The following is a 23,923-nucleotide window of genomic DNA, read 5'->3' on the forward strand; positions in this document are numbered from 1 at the left end:
GGAAATATATGTTTGTGGGGGTTTTTCAGTGTATAAAAAGCTTCAAGATAATAAATACATCAGAATCTGTTTTTTTAACAACATTTTACAAAATGTCCCAACATTTCTGTAAAAAAGGGTTTGTATTCAACAGTGTTTGAGCAGCTCAACTGTAAAATTCAGAGAAGAAGAGAAAAATAGATGAATATCGGAGAATAGACAGCAAATTTGCATGGATCACCTTTTAAAAATTCTCTGTACTGCCTTCCATTCCTTTCTAGCTCTCTCTCAAAGAAAACAAAAGCAGGCAGCCTCGTTGGCATGGCAACATGACTAAAACCTTGAATCACACATGTGGGTTGTGTGCCCCCAGATAGACTGTGAGAAAAGAGATGGAAGGAGAAAGTGTGTCACCATATATTTGTGTAAGAATTGGATCCCATTGCATTTGAATAATATCTGATAAATAATAAAAAGCATAATCAGGCCTACCCTTTATTAATGTGTTACTTCATTCATGTATTAATTTAGAATGCTCTGCTCTTTTCTAATGTGGGTTTAGTTGCTCTTGGAGCCTCAAGGTCCTCAATTGGTCAATATCATATGCTACATTAGGTACATAAATGTGTAGTTAGCTACAGAATCAGATAATGGCACCACTACATTGACAGCAATAAAATATACAGTAATAATGGCATGTGCAGAAGCATAATTCAACCTTAAGGATGTACCTAGCCCTCCTGGGGTTCAGAGTCACCAGTTTGATGTGAGCTATAGTGATACATTACTAGCAAACCCAAAAACACAACACACCACCTAACTCACCTGCCCTGTACGTTAAACACCACACACCTCAGCCATTCTACACTTAAAGTTTATTTTCCCAACTTGCCTATACTCTCTTTATCATCAACCACTGAGAAGTCCTTTGAGTTTTGAACAGTCTCTAGCTAGAAACCACTGCTGCACACACAATCAAAAGGCTCCATTGATCAATAAAGTACTGCAGCTAGTTCTAAAATGGCAAACATACTAACATTTAGTTTCTTCTGACAAAGATAATGAAAATTAAGGGGCTATGTATTTTGTGGAAAGAGGGTTCTGTAGTGCTGTATCCAAGTATAAATCAAACAGTTAAAACTATAGGCAAAACTAGCATAAACTAAATAGCACAGTGTTCAATAATCCAACAACAGAGGCCATTTGAGATAAGCAAATTCTGGCAAGATATAACCATGTAACACAACAGTTGATGTCTCATTCTGGATATTAATTAAACCTATTACATTTCATGAAGATTATATATTTAGAAGTTATTTAAAAGTCCCCTTATGTCTTAAAACTGGCTTAGATGTAACTCAGAAACTTTGCCTTCATTCAGTATGCAGGGAAAAATATAATAAGCAACTACTCCCAGCAATTCCTAACCCACTTACCCCTGCACAGCTCACCTGCAACTCAGAAGTCACACACTGCAAACCGACAGGATTAGTTCTTTAAGTTTCTGATATAGGAAACCCTGGCTGTCTAAATTCATCTGCTTGACACAGTCTGAACACTAGTTTCAGCAATGGCACTGACCACTTATTTCCCACATCATTCGTGTTCTATTATGTATAAAATATAAACGCAACATGGATATTTTAACTAAAAGGTTACTTTATCACTGAAAGGTTTTTAAAGCTATGCTATTTCATAATCTACTTCTGTAGCATATGATGCATGGGGATATTAGAGGTTGGTGGAAAGAAGTAGCTTTAAACAGATTAATCTTCTAGACAACTGAGAAATGGGTTACTGACATTTTGACCACTTTAGCTTACGAAAGACATCAAGAGACATACAAAAGGAGTTAGGTAACTGATCAATATTTAGCAGAGAACAGAACAGGATAACTGATGCTGCCTGATACCTCTGTGTACAAACGGGCTAACAAATGTTAAGTGTTTAGCAGGGCTCTCCATAGGAAAAAAATGGCCAAATATACACTATAAGGAAAAATGTCTTGGGAAACCTACACATTACATGTACAGACTTTTTTATACCCCATTTTAAATAAATAGGCATTATAATGGAGTTGGTCCCCACTTTGGAGCTATAACAGCTCTTCTGCAAAGTCTTTATCAAGATTTTGGAGTGTGTTTGTGGGACGTTTTGCCCATTCATTGAAAAGAGCATTTGTGAGGTCAGACAGTGATATTGGATGAGACAGGTTGTCCCGAAACCTCTGCTCCAGTTCATCCCAAACATGTTTGTTTGATGGGTTTGAGGTCAGGGTTCTGTACAGGTCTGTCATTGTCTTCCACACCAAACTCACATCCAAGCCTTTATGAACCTTGCTCTGTGCACTGGGGCACAGTCACGTGGGAGCAAATGAGAGCCTTCCCCCAAATTTTATGGAGTTGCTGTGGTTCCTAAATGGTTACACTTTTTAAAATAAAAAGACCACTCACAGCTGATCATGGAATATTTAGGAGAGAAGGGATTTCACAAACTGGTGGCATCCTATTTTCAGTACTTAAACTTGTACTTAATAATGACCCACTCTTTCACAAATTTTTTAAAGGCTGATTGCCTGGACAGGTAGGTGATTTTATACACCTGTAGAAATGGGCTAAATAAAACACCTGAATTCAATGATTAGGATGTTTGTCCAAATATTTTTGTCCATATATTATGAATATTTTTGGAAATTTTTGAATATATGAGAATCAAATTTTAGCAAAACATAGTTAAGAGTCTTCAAAAAGATAACTTATAATAAAACTGAAGCTAAGCCAAGTTAGTAAGCTTGGTTATGACACTCATGAGATTAAAACCTTACCTGAAAGAATGCCAAACAACAAACAGAAATTGGTGTCATATCACATTAAACAGAGCCAGCCTGAAGGATGCAGGCTCAATTAAAATCTAACTAAGACAATATCATGATCACTACGATTGAGCTCACGACCCGTTTGCATTAAAGTATATTTATAAACAGAATGTATGTGACAAAACTCTGATGCCCATGATTCATCATCATCATGTTTTTGCATCGCTTGCAACCCAGCAGTTCAAATCACATATGCCCTAAGCACAGAATTCTTGACTGCTAAACCTTAGATTTAGGCTTTGGTTCAGAACCATTATATCTGTACTCCTCATCGACCCCTAGAAAGCGTACCTCCTGTGTGCGGACATTGTCGCCTGACTCTGCAAGTTTGATTGGCGTTGAGCGCTGAGAGGCAGTGGCATCATCTTCTCGGTCTTCCTCTGAGTCATCCTCAGAACTGCTGGAAATCTGTTCTTCACTCGGTGGAGGGGGAGCGCTGGCTGCTGTCTTGCGCTGGAGCACTGCCTCCTCCTTATTGGACTTATTGCTGTAGAGAAAATGCAACGTGAATTACACAAAGTGGAATGAAGTTTAGTGATGTAAAATTGTGGCAAGTGTGTCAAATGTGCTCAAGGTGTTGTCTTTTGGTACAACTCTGCTTCAAGATCTTTATGGAATTATGACTGTTAAAAGTAACAGTGGCAGCCTGGAGGGGGCGCCAGTCCTTCACCAGGGGAAACATTCACACCTAGGGACACTTTTTGAGTTGCCAATCCATCAATTAACGTGTGTTTTTGGACTATGAAAGGAAACTGGAGCACCCTGAGGAAACCCAGGCAGACACAACGAGAACACACCAAAATCCTCACAGACAGTCGCCAGGAGTGGGACTTGAACCCACAACCTCCAGGTTCCTGGAGCTGTTTGACTGCGACTACAGCGACACTGTCTGTATAAATGAAATTACACTAACTGGTTTGAACATACAGGTAATGTTCACTGAATCTCAAGTGCAAACATTTTAGAAAATGCAATAGCGCAACCATAATCTCAGTTTAATTATCACTGTTTCATTACAGCAAATTATAAATTTTTCATAACAGTCCCGCTAAAGCAAAATACTTCCTTTGTTGGAATGAGTAATCAATGCTGATTCCAAATGTCATCCTTAGAGCTGACACTTCTTATTATGAAACACCCACATAGCTCATAAAGTGGAAGTGCCAAGTGCAGGTAAATATTGAATGAGAAAATTACGCAGACCATTAAATTAAAATTCAACTTAAATTGATTCAAAGCAAAATGTCAAGCTGAAGGTACACTTAAAACCACTAAGTATGACGAGGCATGCATGACGCTATCACTCTGGGGATGCCAAACCTGTCTAAAAAGTTGCAGAAAAAGAATTTACAGCCTCTGGGGAAATTAAGGATTTATTCTCCTGGCAAAACAAAAACTCAAATTAACAAACAGATTTTCCCAACAAGTGAGGCATGAAAAAACAAGGAAAGATGAAAATCTAAGATCACAGGAAGGACATAGCACTGTCTGTCTTTAGTTGTTTCCTTCTTATTGATTTTTCCATAGTCATTTACTTTCTCCTTTTTTCAGATTGCTTTTAGTTTTATGTTTTTATTTACTTTCCTAGGCAAATAAGATTATCTAAGAAATAAGTCCAGGGGTAGTATGAGTGTGTGCTCTCAAGCTACCAGCTAATCTAGAGACAAAAGCATGCGGCAATATAAAATGATACAGGAGCTAAAGTGAACCTCTTAAAACGACACTGCTGATTACGCATAATTTGGGTGGAGCAGTTCCCTGCTTCCCCCTGGTGGCTGGACATGGCCCTGCCCCAGTCTTGGCCCTCTTAAAGACACAAGGATGACATCTGGCAGCATCACTAATGTGTGGAAAAATCACTGTCCGGTTACTGGACTTGTAGAAAAGTCAAATCAAGGAGGTCCACTTATGCATCCACATGTCAATAAGGGCTACATGGGGGTTTTAACTAATTCTAACTCTAACTAATAAGTTTTTATATATTACTGGTGCCTTTTTGCTGTATCAACTGGAGGAAATGTAGATGAACTGGTGCCTCAAGTACATCTCAACAAAAACCCCTTTGATTGCATAAATGTCTATTACAATTTGATGTTAAAATGTAATTTAATAAACATTTCCTGCAAGAATAGAATCTTCAAGGCTGACAATTTTACACAGACACACTTCAGTTAAAGCACATAGAAAAACACAAGCATACTATACAAGCATACAATCTATAACCATGGAAAGAGGGAAACTTTCATTTCGTGCAGAAAAAAAAATAATGCAATTAAAATGAACAGGAAAAATGGAAGCAAAATATATCCAGCTAATATTTATCACTACAAATATTCCCTATTAAAAGGAATAGGGGAAAATATAACAAGGCTGAACAGAAACATATGGATGAGTGTGACTGGTCTGTATTTGCTATGACAGGTCCAATGGTACCCAGGCCTGACATTGTAAATTTGGAACACTGAAATGACCCTATGTGTGCACTTCATAAACCCTCACTCAGTGGCACGAAGACAGATTGAAAAACAGCTAGAGACCGATAGGAAATTGAGTAAAGCCCTGAGTCCTATTTTGAGTCCTTATTATTAGCAATATATTTTGATCATCTTGCTCTATTGTCTGAACTATTATTATACCTCAATTTATGCTGCAACTAGGAATCGAGCCACAGGTAACTATGAATCATTGTTTTTTTCTAGTTATTTTGCTTGAACAAGCAGTTTCCAAAGATTACAGGAGCTGCTGTTATAAAACAGTCTTTACTGTCATCCAACTTACTACCTTAGGTTAGGATAGCACCAAAACTTTGCTTAATTTGAACGCCTCAGGATGATTTATGTTTTGGACTTCTTTCCTGAGTTCAATCGTCAACCTAAAACCTCCAAAAAAGTTCACTCACAAGTCCACTCCGTTAATTCTACACAAGGGTCTTGTGACAGGGGGAATCTGGACATTCTCACTGGCAAACGACTCTTTTGGAACAGAGGTCTTTCAATCTGATGCAGTGGATCTGTTTCAGAGCCTATCCAGGAATATTTTAACACTAGAAGCACCAAGCACCGCTTACGTGACCGATGTGATGTTTTACTACAGTGGGTAGTGGGTAGTACAAGCCACTTTGCCTCACCAAATCCTAATCAATTCTATGGAGAGAGCAGCTGCATACACGCAGTGCACGAAGGGTTTTGTTGTGTCAGAAGCAGCCTCTCTCTCTTTCTCTCTCTGTCATCACTCTTTTTTTTTTATTAATAACTTTTTCACCTTGGAATTGTGTAGAAATATTTTAGCAATTAAAAACAAATGTAATTCAGGTTTTTCTTTCCACATTTTCAAAATTCACAAACATTTTGGCAGCACATTAAAAGTAAATTTATTTACCACCAATTGTGTTGTCATAGTCACAGATCATAACGACGTGTAGGCTCTGGAATCAGCCCTTCAGAAGGCTGACTTCATCTCAGCCTTAGCATCCACCCACTCTCATCCTTTCCTGGCTCTGATAGAGACCTAGATCACGCCTGAAAAGTCAACAACTTCAGCTGCTCTGCCCTCTGACTTTATTATCACCCGTATACTGTAGCAGCCGTCTGTCTTCCTCTCGCCCCCTTATACACCCTCCCCCAAATTGTTCTTCTACCTTCTGCTGCAAACAATATTTTCCTCTGCCCACTCTCCTCATTTATTTATTTATTTTTTTTTCTCATCTAAAGTTACAAGATCTGCACATAAAATGTGTGTAATGTTGACTTTCCCTCTGTATTGTTTTGTCCCTGCACTACCTAAAAACCGAAGTGAAAGAATTGCATATTAGATTTGGAAGTAAAAAAAAAAAAAAAACACCTTCAATAAAAGTATATATCCACAGTTGTGTCATTTATTAACATTTTTTTAATAGACACATAGTGCTTGATTAAAATATGTCCTGCACTTCAACTGCTTCATCTTCCAAGACAGAAATACCAAACTGACATGAATTGTACTTCTGAATGTCTGTCAGTTGTTCTCTATAACGTACTCCTGTTTAATATGGCATCTCTTGGCATGACAAATGTAAATACCGTGGGTTAACTGTGAAGTGTACTATTGCTCTAGTCCACACTCACCCCAACACCGACTTTCCAGTTTCTTCTGGTTTGCGCACTGTAAAAGGGCTGTGATCTAGACCAACGCTTTTTGGCATAAACTCCCTGAAAACAAGTTTAAGGAGAGAAAAAAACAACAACAACATAATATATAACACAGATACCACAAATAAATTAGAAATATATCAGTATATCTACAGCCATCTCTTTTTCTTTCAAACACATGCAAGGTCAAAAATTTCTAATAAAATAGGCCAATACAACTACAAGCCAATCCCATGTTTAACATAAGGCCATTAATGACTGATGCTGATCAGCGTATGTGTCTGTGATGAAAGCACATATTGATTATTTTATAATAAGTGTTTATCGAATAGTACGTAACACAAAGATTTTAAGTGAACAGAAAGCAACTGACCTTGCAGAGTTGGTCATGGCGATACAGAATGTGTCGTCAAATGAGGTGAGTTCATATGGTTTGAAGAATTCTGTGTACATGTCTATGCTCTCATCATACTGGTTCACTTGTTTCACTGCCACCATTTTCTTGTTCTTCTCACATGGAACTGCATTTCCAAGAAAATTCATGATGCTGTTAAACCACAACCTCTTCCCCGTTACCATTCCCTTGAATTCAGACAGTTTTCAGCTGTTTTTAATCTTTGTTATTGCATATATGCACTCATTTTTTACCTCCTCAAGAAACCCCAACCCCCTTAACGATAAAGCTAGGCCTCAACTATGTTTATATAATGCTTTTTCTTAACTTAAACTTGCTTGTGAAGATGAAGACTCATTATTGTAAGAACCATTTCCCTGAGCATTGGCTTGGCTATCATGCTGCATGAAAGAAAGCTCAGCTCTTCTCTGATGTCCTGTTGACTCCATTGCTTATTTCTGACAGTAGGCTGGTCTTTGACAAGAAAAATACATAATTACTACTCACTTTTCCTTGCAACTATTTGATTACTTTGTAGAGAGTTACAAGGAAAATGTAATCTTGTGTAATTTTGATGTCTGCCATACTTGACAAATGATGGTCTAACTAATCTATTTAAAGTTATATATTCATTGTATATGAAATATATAGTGGGTTAAATGTCACAAAATCATATTTTGGGATTAAAGAGGTGAAAGAAAGAACAAAGTAATCTATCAGCACAGCAATGTAAGAACAATACATTATAGACATTCAGAATAAATAAGTTGGTGATGCTTGCTAAAAAAAAATAAAGCAGAAAATAAACTTAAATACAGGAGGTCCTCGGGTTACGTCAGTCCAGAGTTATAATGTTTCGTGGTTATGACACATCTCCCATTTACTGTATAAAGCCTTGTTTCGACTTAAGTGGTTTTGCGTCGTAAACGTCGTAACGCGAAGTTCGTGTTTGGTGTGCGCGGCGGAAGAATACACGGTTACGCGGCTCGGGACCGAGGAGGATATGTGTTAGGATAGGATAAGTGCTTACAGTATGTTATTTACGTACAGTATGTTATTTACGTACAGTATGTACGTATGTTCAGACTTACACCGAAAATTGGTTTACGACGCGACGTAGGAACGGATCAACGTCGTAAGTCGAGGACCCCCTGTATAGACAACTAGAAATTAAAAACAGCAATGTGATTTAAAGAAAATTAGCTAAGTATAATTATGAATTATGAGGCATTTTCGCTTACTGACTGACTCCTAATGATGAAACATGCATGCGTGAGTAGGAACTGTTAGTTCAGCTGTAATTTCATAGACAGAACTTAAGGAACTGTTTGGCACATTTCCACTGACATAAACTGGTTAGGGTTAGTTTTGTTCCCAGCTGAAATCAAGGAACAGTAGGTTCTTCAGTGTGAATTGTGGCTGAATAATAGGAAATAAGACAGGAACACACACTGTTTGTGTGTGTTACTGGGGCTATGTTTGGCTTGACACCATGCGCATTGGTGTTGATTAGTTATATATTATAAACACAACTTTGTGCTCCTTTTTCATTTCTGCATAGTCCTGCCCTCCATATTTTCTGTACAATACAATCACATAATAAAAACCACATGTAAACAGCACAAAAGCTTCTCCAGACCTTCCAATGACAAGGGTATGTATGTTGGGCTTTCCTGTTTTTGAATGCCAGAAACACCTCTGTGACAATGCCTATATGGCTAATGGTGGTCCAGAAAAAATATGTTTCTATGTACAAATCACATGAGAAACAATACATTTACTTTCCTAAACTAATATGTGCTACAAAGAAAATTTCAAGTACAGGAATAAGTAACAAAATTATGATTTTTTTTTTATTATTAAGAAAATCATTTTTGCAACTGTTTGACACTAGTGCTTTTTTCCCTTTCAGCCTAACCATCTTTTGGATCTTTTAACCAATCCAAAAACACATAATTTTCCCAAAACTTAGAGACTGAGAAAGATAATTACCTTCATCATAAGGCAAGGGCAGGTTGGACAGCACACCCTCAGACCACCAATATGTGTAACTGTACAAATGGAACAAGGACACATTATGCTTTCCGCCCAGTTGACAATAGGGATTAATGTAATACTGAATATTCCCTGAAGATGTGTTTTATAGTAGTGAAACTAGTCTTGGGCCCAGTAAACCACATGGGCTGTCATAATGCTTTCTTCGGGTGCTAATAATTTCACCTGAACAAAAAAATGTCCTTTTATTCAATGACTTTAATTTGCAGGATTCAACATAATCATTTTGGCACATGTTTACTGGAGCATGATTTGTGCCAAGAAAAATAGGTTAGATTCCATCTGTTCCACTTTCAATGATTATAGCTGACCCATCAATTCAGACCTTTATCAGTCTGACTTTCAGGGCATACAGCATTCTGGAGCTCACATTATGCAAGTTTCTCCAAAAAAAAAAAAAAACTGACTTAAGCAGCTGAGCATGGTCCAGCCTTAAGTGAAAGTGGGTCAGAACATAAAGTCAGCTGTCAGTATCTCTAAGGAAAGGGGTATTATTTTATATATATAGTGAGAGTACTATAGAAAAGTTTTAAGCACCATAGAAAATTAGATTTAAAAAGTAGTAAAGTAAAAACAAAAGAACCTAATTAAAAATAAAGAAATAAACAAGTTATTGCAGCAATTCATTATATACTGTATGTGAATATGCTGGTTAATCTTCTTACTTCTATCCTTGCGGCAATCCAGTACTATTTGATATTTGATAATTAATCAATTCTTCACTATGTTAAATCTACATGATCAAGGAAAATATCTGGAAGCAAATTTTTCCTTCACACTATATCACAGCTATTTATAAAGTGTACCCAAAAAAACAACAACCTACTTTTACTGTAGTTTATTCATTCATTCATTGTCTGTAACCGCTTACCCAGTTCAGGGTCATGGTGGGTCTGGAACTTACCAGGACTCACCAGACACAAGGCAGGAAAACACACCCTGAAGGGGGCACCAGTCCTTCACAGGGTGACACCTACGGACACTTTTTGAGTCACCAATCCACCTACCAACGTGTTTATGGACTGTGGGAGGAATCCAGAGCACCCAGAGGAAACCCACATGGACACAGGGAGAACACACCAACTCCTCACAGACAGTCACCCGGAGCAGGACTCGAACCCACAACCTCCAGGTCCCTGGAGCTGTGTAACTGCGACCCTACCTGCTGCACCATGCCGCCTTTTACTGTAGTTATGTTTTCATATTTACTGTGATATTATACAAGGACCATGCTTATTAAGAAGATAAATAATTAAAAAATAATGATAAAAATCTTAGGTGCCCAAGACTTTTGCACTTTAGCTGTATAACAAAATGGTAAAATGCTCTTGTGTAACATTTACTGTGAGCAATTTCTTTGAAATCAAGAAAGTGTTTTCTTTTCTTAAATAAGCGTGAAATGGGACGTAAACCAACACTCAATTTACATCACACTGAAGCTGTTCTATACAGTTCCCCCAAAAAGATTTCCTTCTAATACTCTTCAGCTTCATTCAATCCAATCCACAACATTAACACAAATCACTCTCTCTCACTTAATACAGCCCTTTAAATGCACATAGTTACATGCCTGTATTTATGCCTTTACACATGCATACATGCGCGCGCGCACACACACACACACACACACACACACACACACACCTGCGTCTGTCCTGGGGCAGAATCATAGTGTTGCTCTGATGAAGATAGAAGTCAGTGGGCAGTTCCCAAAGATGAGGCTTAGACTCAGAAGGCTCATACACCTGCAGGAAGAGGTTTATGGCATCTTGCCTATCCGCATCTGAGAAAGTGTGAGAGACAAAACAAGAAAAAGAAAGCAAAATGTGAAGAAGTTATACTACAAGATGCTGTGAAGAAAAAACAGGGCTGAATTCCCCTCAAAAGAAGAGTAGTCTTCAGATATTTCACTGACCACTGTACCAGCCCAGTATACAGCTCTCAGATAATATCTTTGAATGTCTAAGGAAATTGCCCTTAAATAGGATTAAGATGATACAGTAGGCCTTGGTTTTTCATGTGTGTGTGCGCTGTTGGATTAGTAACATTGCATACAGACTGGATGATACTAATTTGTGCTAACATGTAATGTTGTATACTGTATTCTAACTGTATTTTGTTTTATACTGTAATCTGCCTCTTTCAAAGGCAATCAGTTTTTTTCTAATTATTCTTGAAAATTCCCTAAACTTGCATGGACGACATCTGTATAATCACCACGATTACGCAATAATTAATTTCTAGATACATAGTATATACATATAGATGCAGCTCTGTATTCTGTATATTACATTAAATATAGTTTCCGTCATGTGATTGGATATAGTTCAGATATTCATGAGTATTTAATGAATACAATTTTGGTCATAATGGCAAGACAATTATTCGAAAGATTTTGGTAATTTAGTCATTTAACCAAAATACATTTCTTTGCCTTTTCATTTCAAAGTGAATTTTGACATCACTTTATAGAGGTCCTACTCCCAAAGACCTTTGAAACCCCCAATTAGAGTTGAGAACAGGGAATAGATTCTCCCTCAGAACTAATTAGCACCTTATCCTACTACCAAATGCTCAGGCATTTCTCCAGCAGTTCAGCTCAGTTAAGTCAGTGAAAGTGTAGAGTGAGAGTTGCACATTCACCCTAGAGTGAGTCGACTTCCTACCATGGAAGTCCAACAAATTTGGGGCCATTGTCTCAAGGTAACAGATTCTATTCATAACTATGAAGCCTTGAAGATCAAGAACCAGTTCAAATCTGTGATGCATTTCAGTTGTTATAATATACTTTCATTTTGAAATAAAAGATTACAATAAAACATTAGTACATCTGCATTTATGTTACACCAAGACTTTTCTAATAATATCAAACCAGTATTTTTACTTTCTGAATTTGTCACCTCTGGGAATAAATGTTAATAAAACACTTATTTAAATGTACTACTTTTTGTCTTTGTACAACCTACAACAAAATGTGTCTTCTGCTTTTAGATAAAACAGTTAAATATACAGTGATTACATAATCCCAACAATACAAGCCACATGGAATTTCAACGGAAAACAACAAATGCTTGCAGAAAAACAAACAGCTGCAGACCACAGGAGACAAAAACAGCAATCTGAATATGGAGTGTGGTGGAGCAGTAGCACGTGTCTGGTGCTGCCACAGCGGATATGGGTGACAGTTTATCATTCAAGCCGTCTCTCCTGCTTTCTCATATCTTTACAGCCACGTGCAGAGCTAACGGCTGCAGCCAATAATTAAGACTCAAATGAGGGATTCTGGGAATACATTTCTCTCTCCCTCTTACTTCCTCTGAAATCCCTAAGGCAAGTCTGTAATTTATTTGAGAAAGCTGAGATCCAAACATATTAAACCTGAACTTGCTATCACATTTGTGCATCCACAGACAAAGCCACACCAAACATACATGATCACAAACTAAATGTATGCAGATTTATGCAGAAGGTATGGTGATTCAATGAACAGACAGAAACAGCACAAACAGCACAGAGGAGACCACGTTCATACCATGTGATAAAGGATGAGTGGACACAGAGAACATCCTTTACTTGTTAAATCTCCATTCAAATTAAACATGGAATTATGTTTCAGAAGGTTAATTGTACACCAAATCACTCGCATTAAAGCTAAAACAGGTGACAATGTAGAAACCAGAAAATGTAGGCCAGTTTTTAGAAAAATCCAAGTAAAAAATCCCACCCTCAACAATCTGCCCTCCATCAAATGCCACTCCCTAAAACACATAAATGCTAATGCTTTTCTGCCTCTGGTTGGAAGCCTATTATCTCTGTTGTTCTTTTTTTGTTTAGCAGTGCTGCACACATTGTTGCCTCCAGCCTTTAGGTGCATGCATGGGGACAGTGTAGTATACAGGCAGGTAAGCAAACAAAAAAATTTGTTCAGTCTGAATGAAATGGTTGGACAGTTTTGTTGTGTTTTTTAACATATAGAAAAGAAAATTTTATGTCATCAGAGCATTTGATTTACTGATTGCCATGGGGATATAAAAAGTATCTTCAGAAATACAAAATGTTTTTAAAGCAAATGGCATACTTCAGCTTTAGACATTGCTTTTGTAGCTGAGGAAAAATATCCCCGCAAATTTTAATAACCAATTACTCATGAGTCAATGTTTATAAAACTGCATTAGCAACTTTATGTCTGTCATAAAAAGTGGCATGATCACTTCTACCTCATGTTTTTTGTTTCTTCGCTATATATATATATATATATATATATATATATGTGTGTGTGTGTGTGTGTAAAATATTAATAATTAACATACTATAGCATTTATCAGAGAGCTATCGGGTTTGGTGGCCTGAGCTTTCCGGGCAGGCAAGCAAAGTACACAGGTAGCAGAAACCACACAAGCCGCAGTCACAGGAAAGATACAGATTTATGAGTCGATAATGCTAGCAAGGGACTCTGGGTTAGCAATGGGGCTAATACCACGCTTGCCCCACTTTCCACTACTGCTAGTGAGGGTGTTAACAACCGGTCTAATAACAGTGCTGCACACTTGTTGCTAATGCTAAGAATAAGCCAACAATTAACAATGCTGAGCAAACTTCAAGATGGAACGGAGGAGAGGAGCTCACTAGCAATCAAAAAAACAGTTAAGCCGACCCTTACAATTTTATGTGTGGATTGCTGCAGTGGAGGAAGGGGTTTGTGTATTCATTGTGGATACTGACATAGGAGTATTGTTACCACCTTCGAAATTCAGGATAAGACTGTAAGCAGATATACTGAATCACAACAAATGCCATCAGCCAGTGGCAGTGGCAGTGTCACAGGGAGTGGTAAACTGGGATGGTGGTCCCCATTTTTAAAAAAGGAGATTAGAGAATCTGTTCAAATTGTAGGGAAACTACTTCCCTCAGAATCCCAGAAAAAAAGGTTTTTGAATCTTAGTTTCAGTAGGAGCATTTCATCTAGGTTGTGAACAACAGGCCAATTATTTTCTCTTGGTGAATTGCAAGAGTATGGGGTCTCAGTAATGTTATAACAGAAGATCCAGTCCCTATACAAGTCCAGTGACAGTTGTGTCTGCATACCTGGCATTAAATTGTAGATGTGTAAGGTTTGTGGACAGATAAAGACATAGCCAAGGCACGTTGGACATTTAGTATGGAGGGCTAGATGCAACCTCTTGGCACCATCTGAAAAGAACCATTAGAAGAAAATGGAAAGTTTCCATGCCAAGTATGAAGCAGCCACTATGAAAATCAGCATCTCCTGGATCAGCATTTGCAGTCTTTTGGCCACTGTACTGGAACATGGCAGGGGAAGGTGAACTCTACAATCAGAGTAGAGCCGCTGCTCTGCAGAACTGAGAGTAGCCAGCTGAGGTGGTTTAAGTACCTCATATGCACACTGGTTGTCTCCCATTATTTATGTCAAGCATATTCTACAAGGCAAAAGCCCCTGGGCAGACCAAGGATGAGATGGAGAGACTATATCTCCATTAGCTTAGGAATGGTTTGAGATTCCTCAGAGTGAGCTAGTAGCTGTCCTGGGAAAAAAGAAATTCAGACTGCCCATCTTTGCCTGCAGCCATCACAACCCTCACCAAGATAATCAGGCAGAATATGGTGATGATTTTTTTTTAATGGGTGAAGCTCTTTTTTTTGCTTGCTCCTGCATACACGAAGCAGTGCTATCGTTATTATTTGGTGTTATAATTACTTACTGTCACGCCCTCGTCCTGTCAGGTCTGTTTTCCCCACCATGTGCTCTCTCTGCACATGGCTCTGTCTGTTATTGTCATTGTCTCCGCCATAGTCCCGCCTTTGTTCCGCCTCCTCGTCTGTGTCTCATTTGTTACCCTGCCCTCTCATTATCTGTCTCAGGTGCGTCTCGTCTGTGTTTAGTATTTAAGTCCCCTTGTATCACTTCCTCTTGTCGGTCATTCGTTCTTGTACTGTTTTGGTCCATGTTATCAAGTCTGTCTGTCCCCGTCATTGTTTTCCATGTCGTCGTTTTGTTTCGTTTCCAAGTCTAGTCTGTCTTTGCTGTTCTTCGTTTCGTTTTCTCTGTCGTGATTTGTTTTTCAGTTATCATGTTTCCTTTCTTTTGAAGTCTGTTTTGTATGGTTCTGTTTTGTTTAATTAAAAGTACTGTGTTTTAGCGTGTGCGTCCGCCTCCATCAGCCCCCCCCCCCAATCCTGACACTTACTGTAATACATTAACGTTATTTATTTTATTAGCATGATTCAAATTATTTCTATGTGTCTAAATAATATGAGTGCAAAATAAATAAATAAACAAATATACTGATGACCCCTCCAGGGTGTATTCCCGCCATGCACCCAATGATTCCAGGTAGGCTCTGGACCCACCACAACCCTGAACTGGATAAGGGTTACAGATAATGAATGAATGAATATATTGATAATAAAAGGTAGCACAAATGACACACATGTTCCACATCTAGATTCAACCCATCTCATCCAAGTACTCAAGTAATTGACTGGGTTCTGGGTTATTTGGGTTTCCCAAATAAAATTATTTAGCTGGTTAAAAAAAGAAAAAAAAATATTACATTTCCTTTGGTAGCTATGCCGTTTCCTGTGGATTTTGGTGTGATAAGTGGCTCAGTTTTTGCATGTTATGGAGTTTGTGTCAACTGTTTATTTTCTATTTTTTTAGTAGCATTGCTTCATGCACTCCTAAAGCAGCCGAGGAGAGTGGTGCTTCTCCTGAATCTATTCTTCTTTAGACAGATTACCATAGACATTTAACATAGAAAAGATATTGGATTAATTAGTAAGAAAATCTGAGATATCTGCTCATATTATGCTCTTTTTGAATGCAAGCAAGCATTTCCTCTCTTCTGGGTGTATTTCGGATGCGCTCTTCTTATTATTCACTTTTTTACTGGTGCCCGCACAAGCACTCTGCAGCTATTCAGATCGTCAGTCAGGCGATTTTCATTTACTCACAAGCAGCATTTCTAACATCCACATATTACACACAGGGATAATATTATAAATGTCACTTGCTAGGACTTCAGAGGAAAAGCCAATAATTATACTCTCCTCAGCTCTGCCCTTGAGCACATTTCTCTCATATTATTCTACTCAGATTATCTCATTAGATAGAACCAATTATTCAGAGATATGTTGGCAAGGGAACAGCAACACAATTTCAAATATTCTGTCTATTAAACTGTTTGTAGCTTTTGTTCTATCCAAAAATGGGGCATGATATCATAACAAATATACTTGTTTCAAAGCACAGGAAGACAGACATGATTATGCTCCTTTGGTGGCCACAGCATAAGGAGTCTAATTGCTTTCTTGATTGGGTTAAATAGCAAAGCTACATTTAATATCAAGTTTCCAAAAATTATGCATAACAGATGCTGGTTTGTTGCCATGGGAATCTTGAACAGCACACAACCACAAGAGGCAACACTGAAAAGGGCCAATCTTTGTAATCAGAATATTATTCACTGAAGAATTAGTCCATCCATCCATTATCTGTAAGCACTTATTCAGTTCAGGGTCACTGTGGGTCCAGCGCCTACCTGAAATCATTGGGTGCAAGGCGGGAATACACCCTGGAGGGGGCGCCAGTCCTTCACAGGGCAAGACACACACTCACTCACACGGACACTTTTCGAGTCGCCAATCCACCTACCAACATGTGTTTTTGGACTGTGGGAGGAAACCGGAGCACCCGGAGGAAACTTACGCAGACACTGGGAGAACACACCAAACTCCTCACAGACAGTCACCCGGAGCGGGAATCGAACCCACAACCTCCAGGTCTCTGGAGCTGTGTGACTGTGACACTACCTGCTGTGTTTCTATTAAAACTAAACACACCAGACACAAAAAAAAAGCTTGTACTGTTTGAAATAAAATGTAAAATAAATAAATAAATACATAATAATAATAATAATATTAACAAAAAAACAATTATGTGCAAATGCTTTAAACCCTGTATTTCATTGAAAAATTACAAAGACAATATTTTAAATGTTGAAAATGAGAATGTGTTGTTTTTGGAAAAATATATTCCCATTTTACATTTACTAAAAAAGCTGAAACCGTGCAAAACACATAACTGGTAAAATTGTGTTACAAAAAAGAAAAGAAAAGAAAAATTGACATTAATTAAAGAATGAATTTTAACGTTCAACTTTTTAATGGAATATCTCAGTTTACTTGCTGCTGTGTAAAATTTTAAAATGTTCAAATAATTTTCCTATTAGTTTAAACATTTGAAATATTGTTTTTGTAATATTTTCAATTAAGTACATGGCTTTAATGATTGGCATATCATTGCATTCATTCTGTTTTTATTTAAATCTTGCACAGTCTACCAACAATGAGTAACATATCCATGGCAAAATATTTGGTTTTACTTATAGCTCAAAAAACCACAAACAAACAACAACAACAAAAAAAAGCTTTTTCTTTTTTTTTTTTTTTTTTTTTTTTTTTTTAAATAAAAGAGTTAGTTGGGTAGTTTTGTTGGACTATTTCTTGCTTTCTGTCACTATGTTACTCAGCATGTGGGTAAACACTGATCCAGCTACTGACTGCGGTTTACCCAGCGCTTGGGTAACTGCAATAGTTCGCCATTGTACCTCATTTTTAAATGAGAACAGCAGAGGAAAACGGTCACAGGGTTTAAGGATTTAAGTGCTAGTAAGTGTTATTTAATTAAAATGAATATGAACTGAAATGTTCAGGGCAAAAAAAAAACACATTTAAAAAAATGTAATGAAAAAATTACAGAAAAATCCACTTCTCTGCTCAATGTTACACTTAAAACACATTGTTTGATTGTGCTTGACTCTGATTTCAGACTATGTCAAATCACTCTTTGCTACCCATATATTTCACAGTGTAAATGCTGATATGTCTGCATTTATCTACAAACAGTGCAGTGTATATTGAGAACATGCAGGCCTGAATCTCAAAAGAACACATTATATACAGTTTGTGTGCATAATGCGTAGTGGTTAATTTTGAAATGGGAAAATGAGAAACTAACCGTTACACAATTATTTATTTTTTTTATATTTTTTTTAAAAAATTGAAAACAGGAAAGAAAACCACAAGAAAATATAAACAGGAAAATGCCTCTTCTTTTGATCTCTGATGCTGTTGGCTCAAGGTGCATTCACCAAAAGCCACTGCTCTGTGTTCACAGTCACATCAGGACGTATTTGGAACCACACATTTTAGAAACAGCAAATAGAAGAATATATTTTACAAACCTATCCGCCACAATATTGCATGATTATGAAGAATTTTGGACTACAAAGGCTCTCGACCTCTAGATTTGCAACAAGGAGGCAGACATTGCAGTGTATTGTTCAAAGCATTATGTTCAGAGTATATTTTTAAGTTCACCATGCTGATCAGGGTCTTTGAACAGAGTGAGAGAGAGAAAGGAAACTGTGGCTGCAACAACACCAGCATGTGCATGCCCACTCGTGTGTGTGTACGCGCACGCACCTGTATGTTTGTGATAGAGTTTTTTTTGTAACAGATTAAACACAGACAATGTTTTCACAGACAATGGTTTTGGGAAGGATTTCTGACTCAATCCAGTGATTTCCACAGCAGAATAATGTCTGTTTTCAATGCAGTGCCATAGAAGACAGAGGCCAGAAAATATTAGTTGTGGGTCTTGTCCCTTGCATACAGATTTCTAGATTTTTATTCTTTTTTTTTTTTTTTCATCTTTTGAATATAAATTAGCTCCATTGTGTTTAAAATAATTTAAAAAGTGCTAATATTTATGACATGGGTGTGTAAACAAAAACAGTTTTTGGACATTCTTACAACTCCAAACATCGTAGTCAAAGATTGCAATTATTATGGAGCAGAGTATATGTCTGTCTTGCACATATTTACAGTAGGACCTTCTGTTAAACCATTAAAAGAACTGAAATGCACAACACATGCCAATACATAATAAAAAAGAAAAATGAGAATGCAACGCAAGTGAGTGATTACCCTTGCCGCTCTCTGTGAAACTCTGTGCCCCTCATTACTAATACATTTTGATGTGTTCTTGCAGTAGGCAATGCTGATTTATACACTGTATAGTTTCTAAATCACATAAGATGTTATCCTTTCTCTGCAAAGCACAAGAGGGTATTGTATGTTATGTAATGATCTGATAATGGTTGTGCTGTTGGAACTGTATTAGTGTTATTAAAACACCAGCCTCCAATTTTGATAACACATTTAAATACAAATTTTATGGATGAAATATGTTTCTTCAGACAAAATTTGGCAACGTGTTTTACCTGAGAATGCATTGCTGTAGTAACGAGAAAGAGTCTGCATGATGTCTTTGGAGTGTTGTGTCCATGGAGCAATCTTGCGATATGTTTTGACCCTGTGAACCAGCTGAGAGCCACCGTACTGCAGAGACAGTGTGTCTCCATGATCCTCATACAGCTCCTCAAACAACCTGCACACATAAACAATAAATAAATAAATATTATAGCTACCTCATTCTCTAAATTCCAGTAGTTTGATTCAGTTCACATAACCTATGCACAAAAACCTAGCACTTTATTAGCAACAACTGTACACTTTCATAAAACTATTTGACCAGCTGTGTAGCAGCAGCCTAATTTCTGAAGTTATGCAAATAGGGGTGAACAAATTTAGGTAAGGTCCACATCAACCATGAAGTTTTTAATGTTGGCATGCATTTTGGTGACTTTGGTGCCAGGATGTCTTGTATTTTCAGTTCTATATACACATACGATCACTGAATTGGGGCTGCTAGAATTTTTAAAGCACTCAAGCAGCACACTGCTGTGTCTGATCCACTTGTATGAGCCCAATGGACACTAACATAATAGACAACACACTTTGCTGTGTACCAGCAAAGAAGTTGTTTCTAATCTAACTAGAGATACTCAAAAGAAGAGACAGGACATTTCTAAAATCTCTGCATTCTATATAGAGGGTAGCAAAAATGAGAAAATGCTGTTTTATCCAATGTTTACAGCCCACAGAAAACTGACTAGGTTGCCTTTTTTCACATTTCTTGAGTTGCAATCCCAGGCATCCCAGACACCCATATTATCAAATTACAAATTATATTATAAAGTACACTCAAACTCACTTTTGCCTCATGAGTCCTTATGTAGCGCTGCACAAACAAAGGACAAATATTCTAGTGCAGGAGTTCTCAAACTGTGGTATGTGAAGGAGGTTAGGCACCAAATAACTTTGAAAATTTTCTACTGAATTAAGGAATTTATTCAAAATTGAAAATCTAATGTTTTCATGTGTGAATTACATATTATTTCACAGTTTCCATAACTATGCCCCAGTGGAATTAAATTGTGTTTAAAAAGAAATAAAATGTGCTAAACATACATCGTAGTTGATTACATCTGTTAGGGGACATGCATTTCATCACTGTATGTTTCATATCAAACTATGCGCACTCTATTCTGTTTGTTATGAAACACACGCAATGTAAATGTGAATTTAAGAAGATTTGTCAAAAATTGAGAATGCATACTCTTCAGTCTTAAGAAGGGACAATGAAGTTAATTATGATTAATTTCAGAACATTTTCAGCTTAATTTGTTAATTATTTTTCGATCAAAGACACTAATTATTGCATACTTTTCCACAGTATTTATGTTGTGTTGGTTATGTAGCATGACAAAGTATTCAAAACTTGTGTCTCATATAATTGTATTCCCATTACATTTATGTTTTACTTTAAAATTTCATTCTGTGAGGGTTAATCAAAATAGTTTTAGTACTCAGAATTACAATATTACAATTAGGCTCTTTCAGTCTTCAAATAAGACTATAGATGGTACCTGACGCAGTCTGTGTCAAACTGTAGCTTTGGCTTGTCAATCATCCCAAGAGCATAGAGCTGATAGGCCAGGGCACATTTTCCCACCATGAACTGGGCAGTGTTAGTGCGATCAAGGCAGTCCACACAATTAGTTCTCAAAACTCCAGTCTGCCAAAGAAATCATAAACACAAAATCAGAAGAAAATAAAAGCGGTGTTGCTTATTCACTGTTATAACAAAGTTCTTTCTTTATTTGCAATATAGAAAGAATATTTATATATTTGACTTTAACTTATTTACCCAGCTTTATCTTATTCTTGATACAGACTGAATTATTGTAAGCTCATAAAAATAATGACCCTGATTCTAGAAAAAACTACATCAACAGATTAAATAAATAAATCAATAAAAAAACACTCCTTATTTATAGAACCACACTGGAATCTTCTACTATATTTTGTGTGTATCTATGTGGAACTGAAGTTTGTCTTGTGATATGGTTACAGAGCATCAGAAGAGAACTTTGTATAAATAAGTGCTGTACACTAATTGAAATAAATTCACCTGCAGTCTGCCATGAGCAGTCATCAGTCCTCCTAAATCACCCCATCTGCACACACGTTAGAATGAGCATTAGTTTAATAAACATACAGCCCATATAAAAGATGATTAACTGTGGTTTCTTTTCTCATATTGCACCAACTGTATGAAATAAGTACATGGAAACATTACAACACTGCTTCTGCTCACAGTACATTAGCTGATTTTTAAAACGATGTTTCTGAGCCTTGGTTAAAATAACCCTATAAGCCATCATTAATATGACTTTCCTTAACATCCTTGTGCAAGGATGGTTCATTTCACGCAGGGTGAAACCCAAGCACGTGCTTATATTTGTCATTCTCTTTCATTTGTTTTTATCCAAGCCTTTTGAGACCTGTGGCCTTGCTGCTGTGGAGGACTTCACGCATTCATAAGAAAAGGCCTTGTGCTGAGGTACCACCAGAGGAAAAAAAGAAAAGGAAAAAATAAACACTATTCTTGCTGTTACTTTACATCAGCCAATATTTGACTGAAGCCCCACACAACAGAAATAATTTTGATTGCTGTTGTAAGTGTGCTCTCACCTCTCATCCGGACGTAACGTGTGACTGTGGAAGTCAGATCTGTTGATGAAGAATCCAGTTCTCTTAACCACGTTCTCTGCAATCATCCCTAACCGGTCCAGCACATTACAGAGCTTACTGTGTGATAGGAGAGGGTGTAATAATATATTTATGTAATCATGAACATGTTATTTTCAAGAAGACACAGAAACTTGGCAGTAGTCCGCTAAGTCCAGTGTAAGTGCATCAGTGACTATGGCTGCTGTAGTCTATAAGAAGACTAATCAATCAAAACTGGATTTTCCCTGTCAATGCTTATGTTACCTGTCACTGTATCTAACATATGGGAAATTATGAAATATGAAATTTGGTTTCTTTTAATCAAAAGAGCTTGGTGCGAGAGGAATACTTTGAAATCAAGAGGGTACAAACCATTTGAGAATTAAAAAAAGACAGTATGAAAGAGTAATTATCAGTTCCTATGAACAAATGAAAAGTTTCACATTTGCACTCGCGAGAGATACATTTACACATGCAAAATGTTACATTTACAGCTTTATATTGGTGTTTTTGCACCCTCTACTTTCGTACAAATGTACAAATTCAGCAAATACAGCTGGCACAAGCAAACAAGATGTATAGGTATGAGGCAAGACCATTGTGCCAGTGTACAGGGGCTACATTATGGAAATTAAGTCACTCTCCAAATACCTGTACTTAAATATGTATATGCATAACATCCAAAGCACTCAAACTCACAAACATATACCTCTTAGTGTATCGAGCCATGTCCCAGGCGATGTAGTCAATCCAGTGCACAGGAGGCAGAAACTGATTGAGGTAGGTGACGGCTGGATAGAGCTCCTCACTCAGTATCTTTTCATGCTTTCGTTTTTCTCGCTTCTGCTCAAATGCAAATAAGATCATAAGCCTGAAATATCATCTGTAAAAAGCAATCTCCTACAAAATAAGAAGCTTAAAATATCATTTATTTGTTTTGAAAATATTTTTTTTTGAAAACCATTTGTTTACCCATATGCATCAGTATGTCTCAATTTGACACACCCCTTTTAGAGAAGACAACTACGATTGTGGTTTGTGGACTACGGTTTGTTTACATTCAGAAGCTCTGCGCCTTTTAAGGTGGAGCAGCATGTTTGAGGGGGGAAAATGACTGTTGTTTATATGTGTCTGAAGTTAAGCTTCTCTGTAAGTTTTAACAGAAACTCATTTGTAACTGGAGTTGTTTAGTTTTGTAGCACTTAGCAGTAATGCAGTTAGCCTTCTCCTGAATTTGGAGACATTACACATTAAGTAATCAGAAAGTACAAAAATAAATCAATATTACCCACCTATGGAGCAAGATTAGAGCAATAACCTCATCTCGGCTAGAATACTGAACTGAGACAGTTTGACTTTTTACCCATTTACAGATACCGGCTTCATAAATACATTAGACATGTTTTGAGCATACAAACAGAATGAAGAGGAAACATTCTCAGAACTTTAAAAAACTTGTGAACATCTCCTTTAAATTAGTAATTAATTACATAT

At 37.2% G+C, this 23,923-nt stretch overlaps 1 protein-coding gene across 2 annotated transcripts in view; it reads right to left on the reverse strand.

The window, feature by feature from the left end:
• The window catches only part of fig4a (FIG4 phosphoinositide 5-phosphatase a), a 66,408-nt gene that overhangs the window by 15,740 nt on the left and 26,745 nt on the right, over nt 1-23,923 (reverse strand). For both annotated transcript variants that reach the window (XM_066676652.1, XM_066676653.1), the window contains exons 12-21: nt 23,139-23,272; nt 22,391-22,507; nt 21,828-21,873; nt 21,283-21,431; nt 19,735-19,901; nt 11,075-11,213; nt 9,368-9,426; nt 7,355-7,502; nt 6,958-7,041; nt 3,146-3,341 (exon numbers count right to left, since the gene is read on the reverse strand). In XM_066676652.1, coding sequence (XP_066532749.1) covers nt 3,146-3,341; nt 6,958-7,041; nt 7,355-7,502; nt 9,368-9,426; nt 11,075-11,213; nt 19,735-19,901; nt 21,283-21,431; nt 21,828-21,873; nt 22,391-22,507; nt 23,139-23,272 — 1,239 coding nt within the window. The remainder of the gene's footprint in view (nt 1-3,145; nt 3,342-6,957; nt 7,042-7,354; nt 7,503-9,367; nt 9,427-11,074; nt 11,214-19,734; nt 19,902-21,282; nt 21,432-21,827; nt 21,874-22,390; nt 22,508-23,138; nt 23,273-23,923) is intronic.

Source organism: Hoplias malabaricus, chromosome 7 (assembly GCF_029633855.1).
Source record: "Hoplias malabaricus isolate fHopMal1 chromosome 7, fHopMal1.hap1, whole genome shotgun sequence".
NCBI classification, from domain to species: Eukaryota; Metazoa; Chordata; class Actinopteri; order Characiformes; family Erythrinidae; genus Hoplias; species Hoplias malabaricus.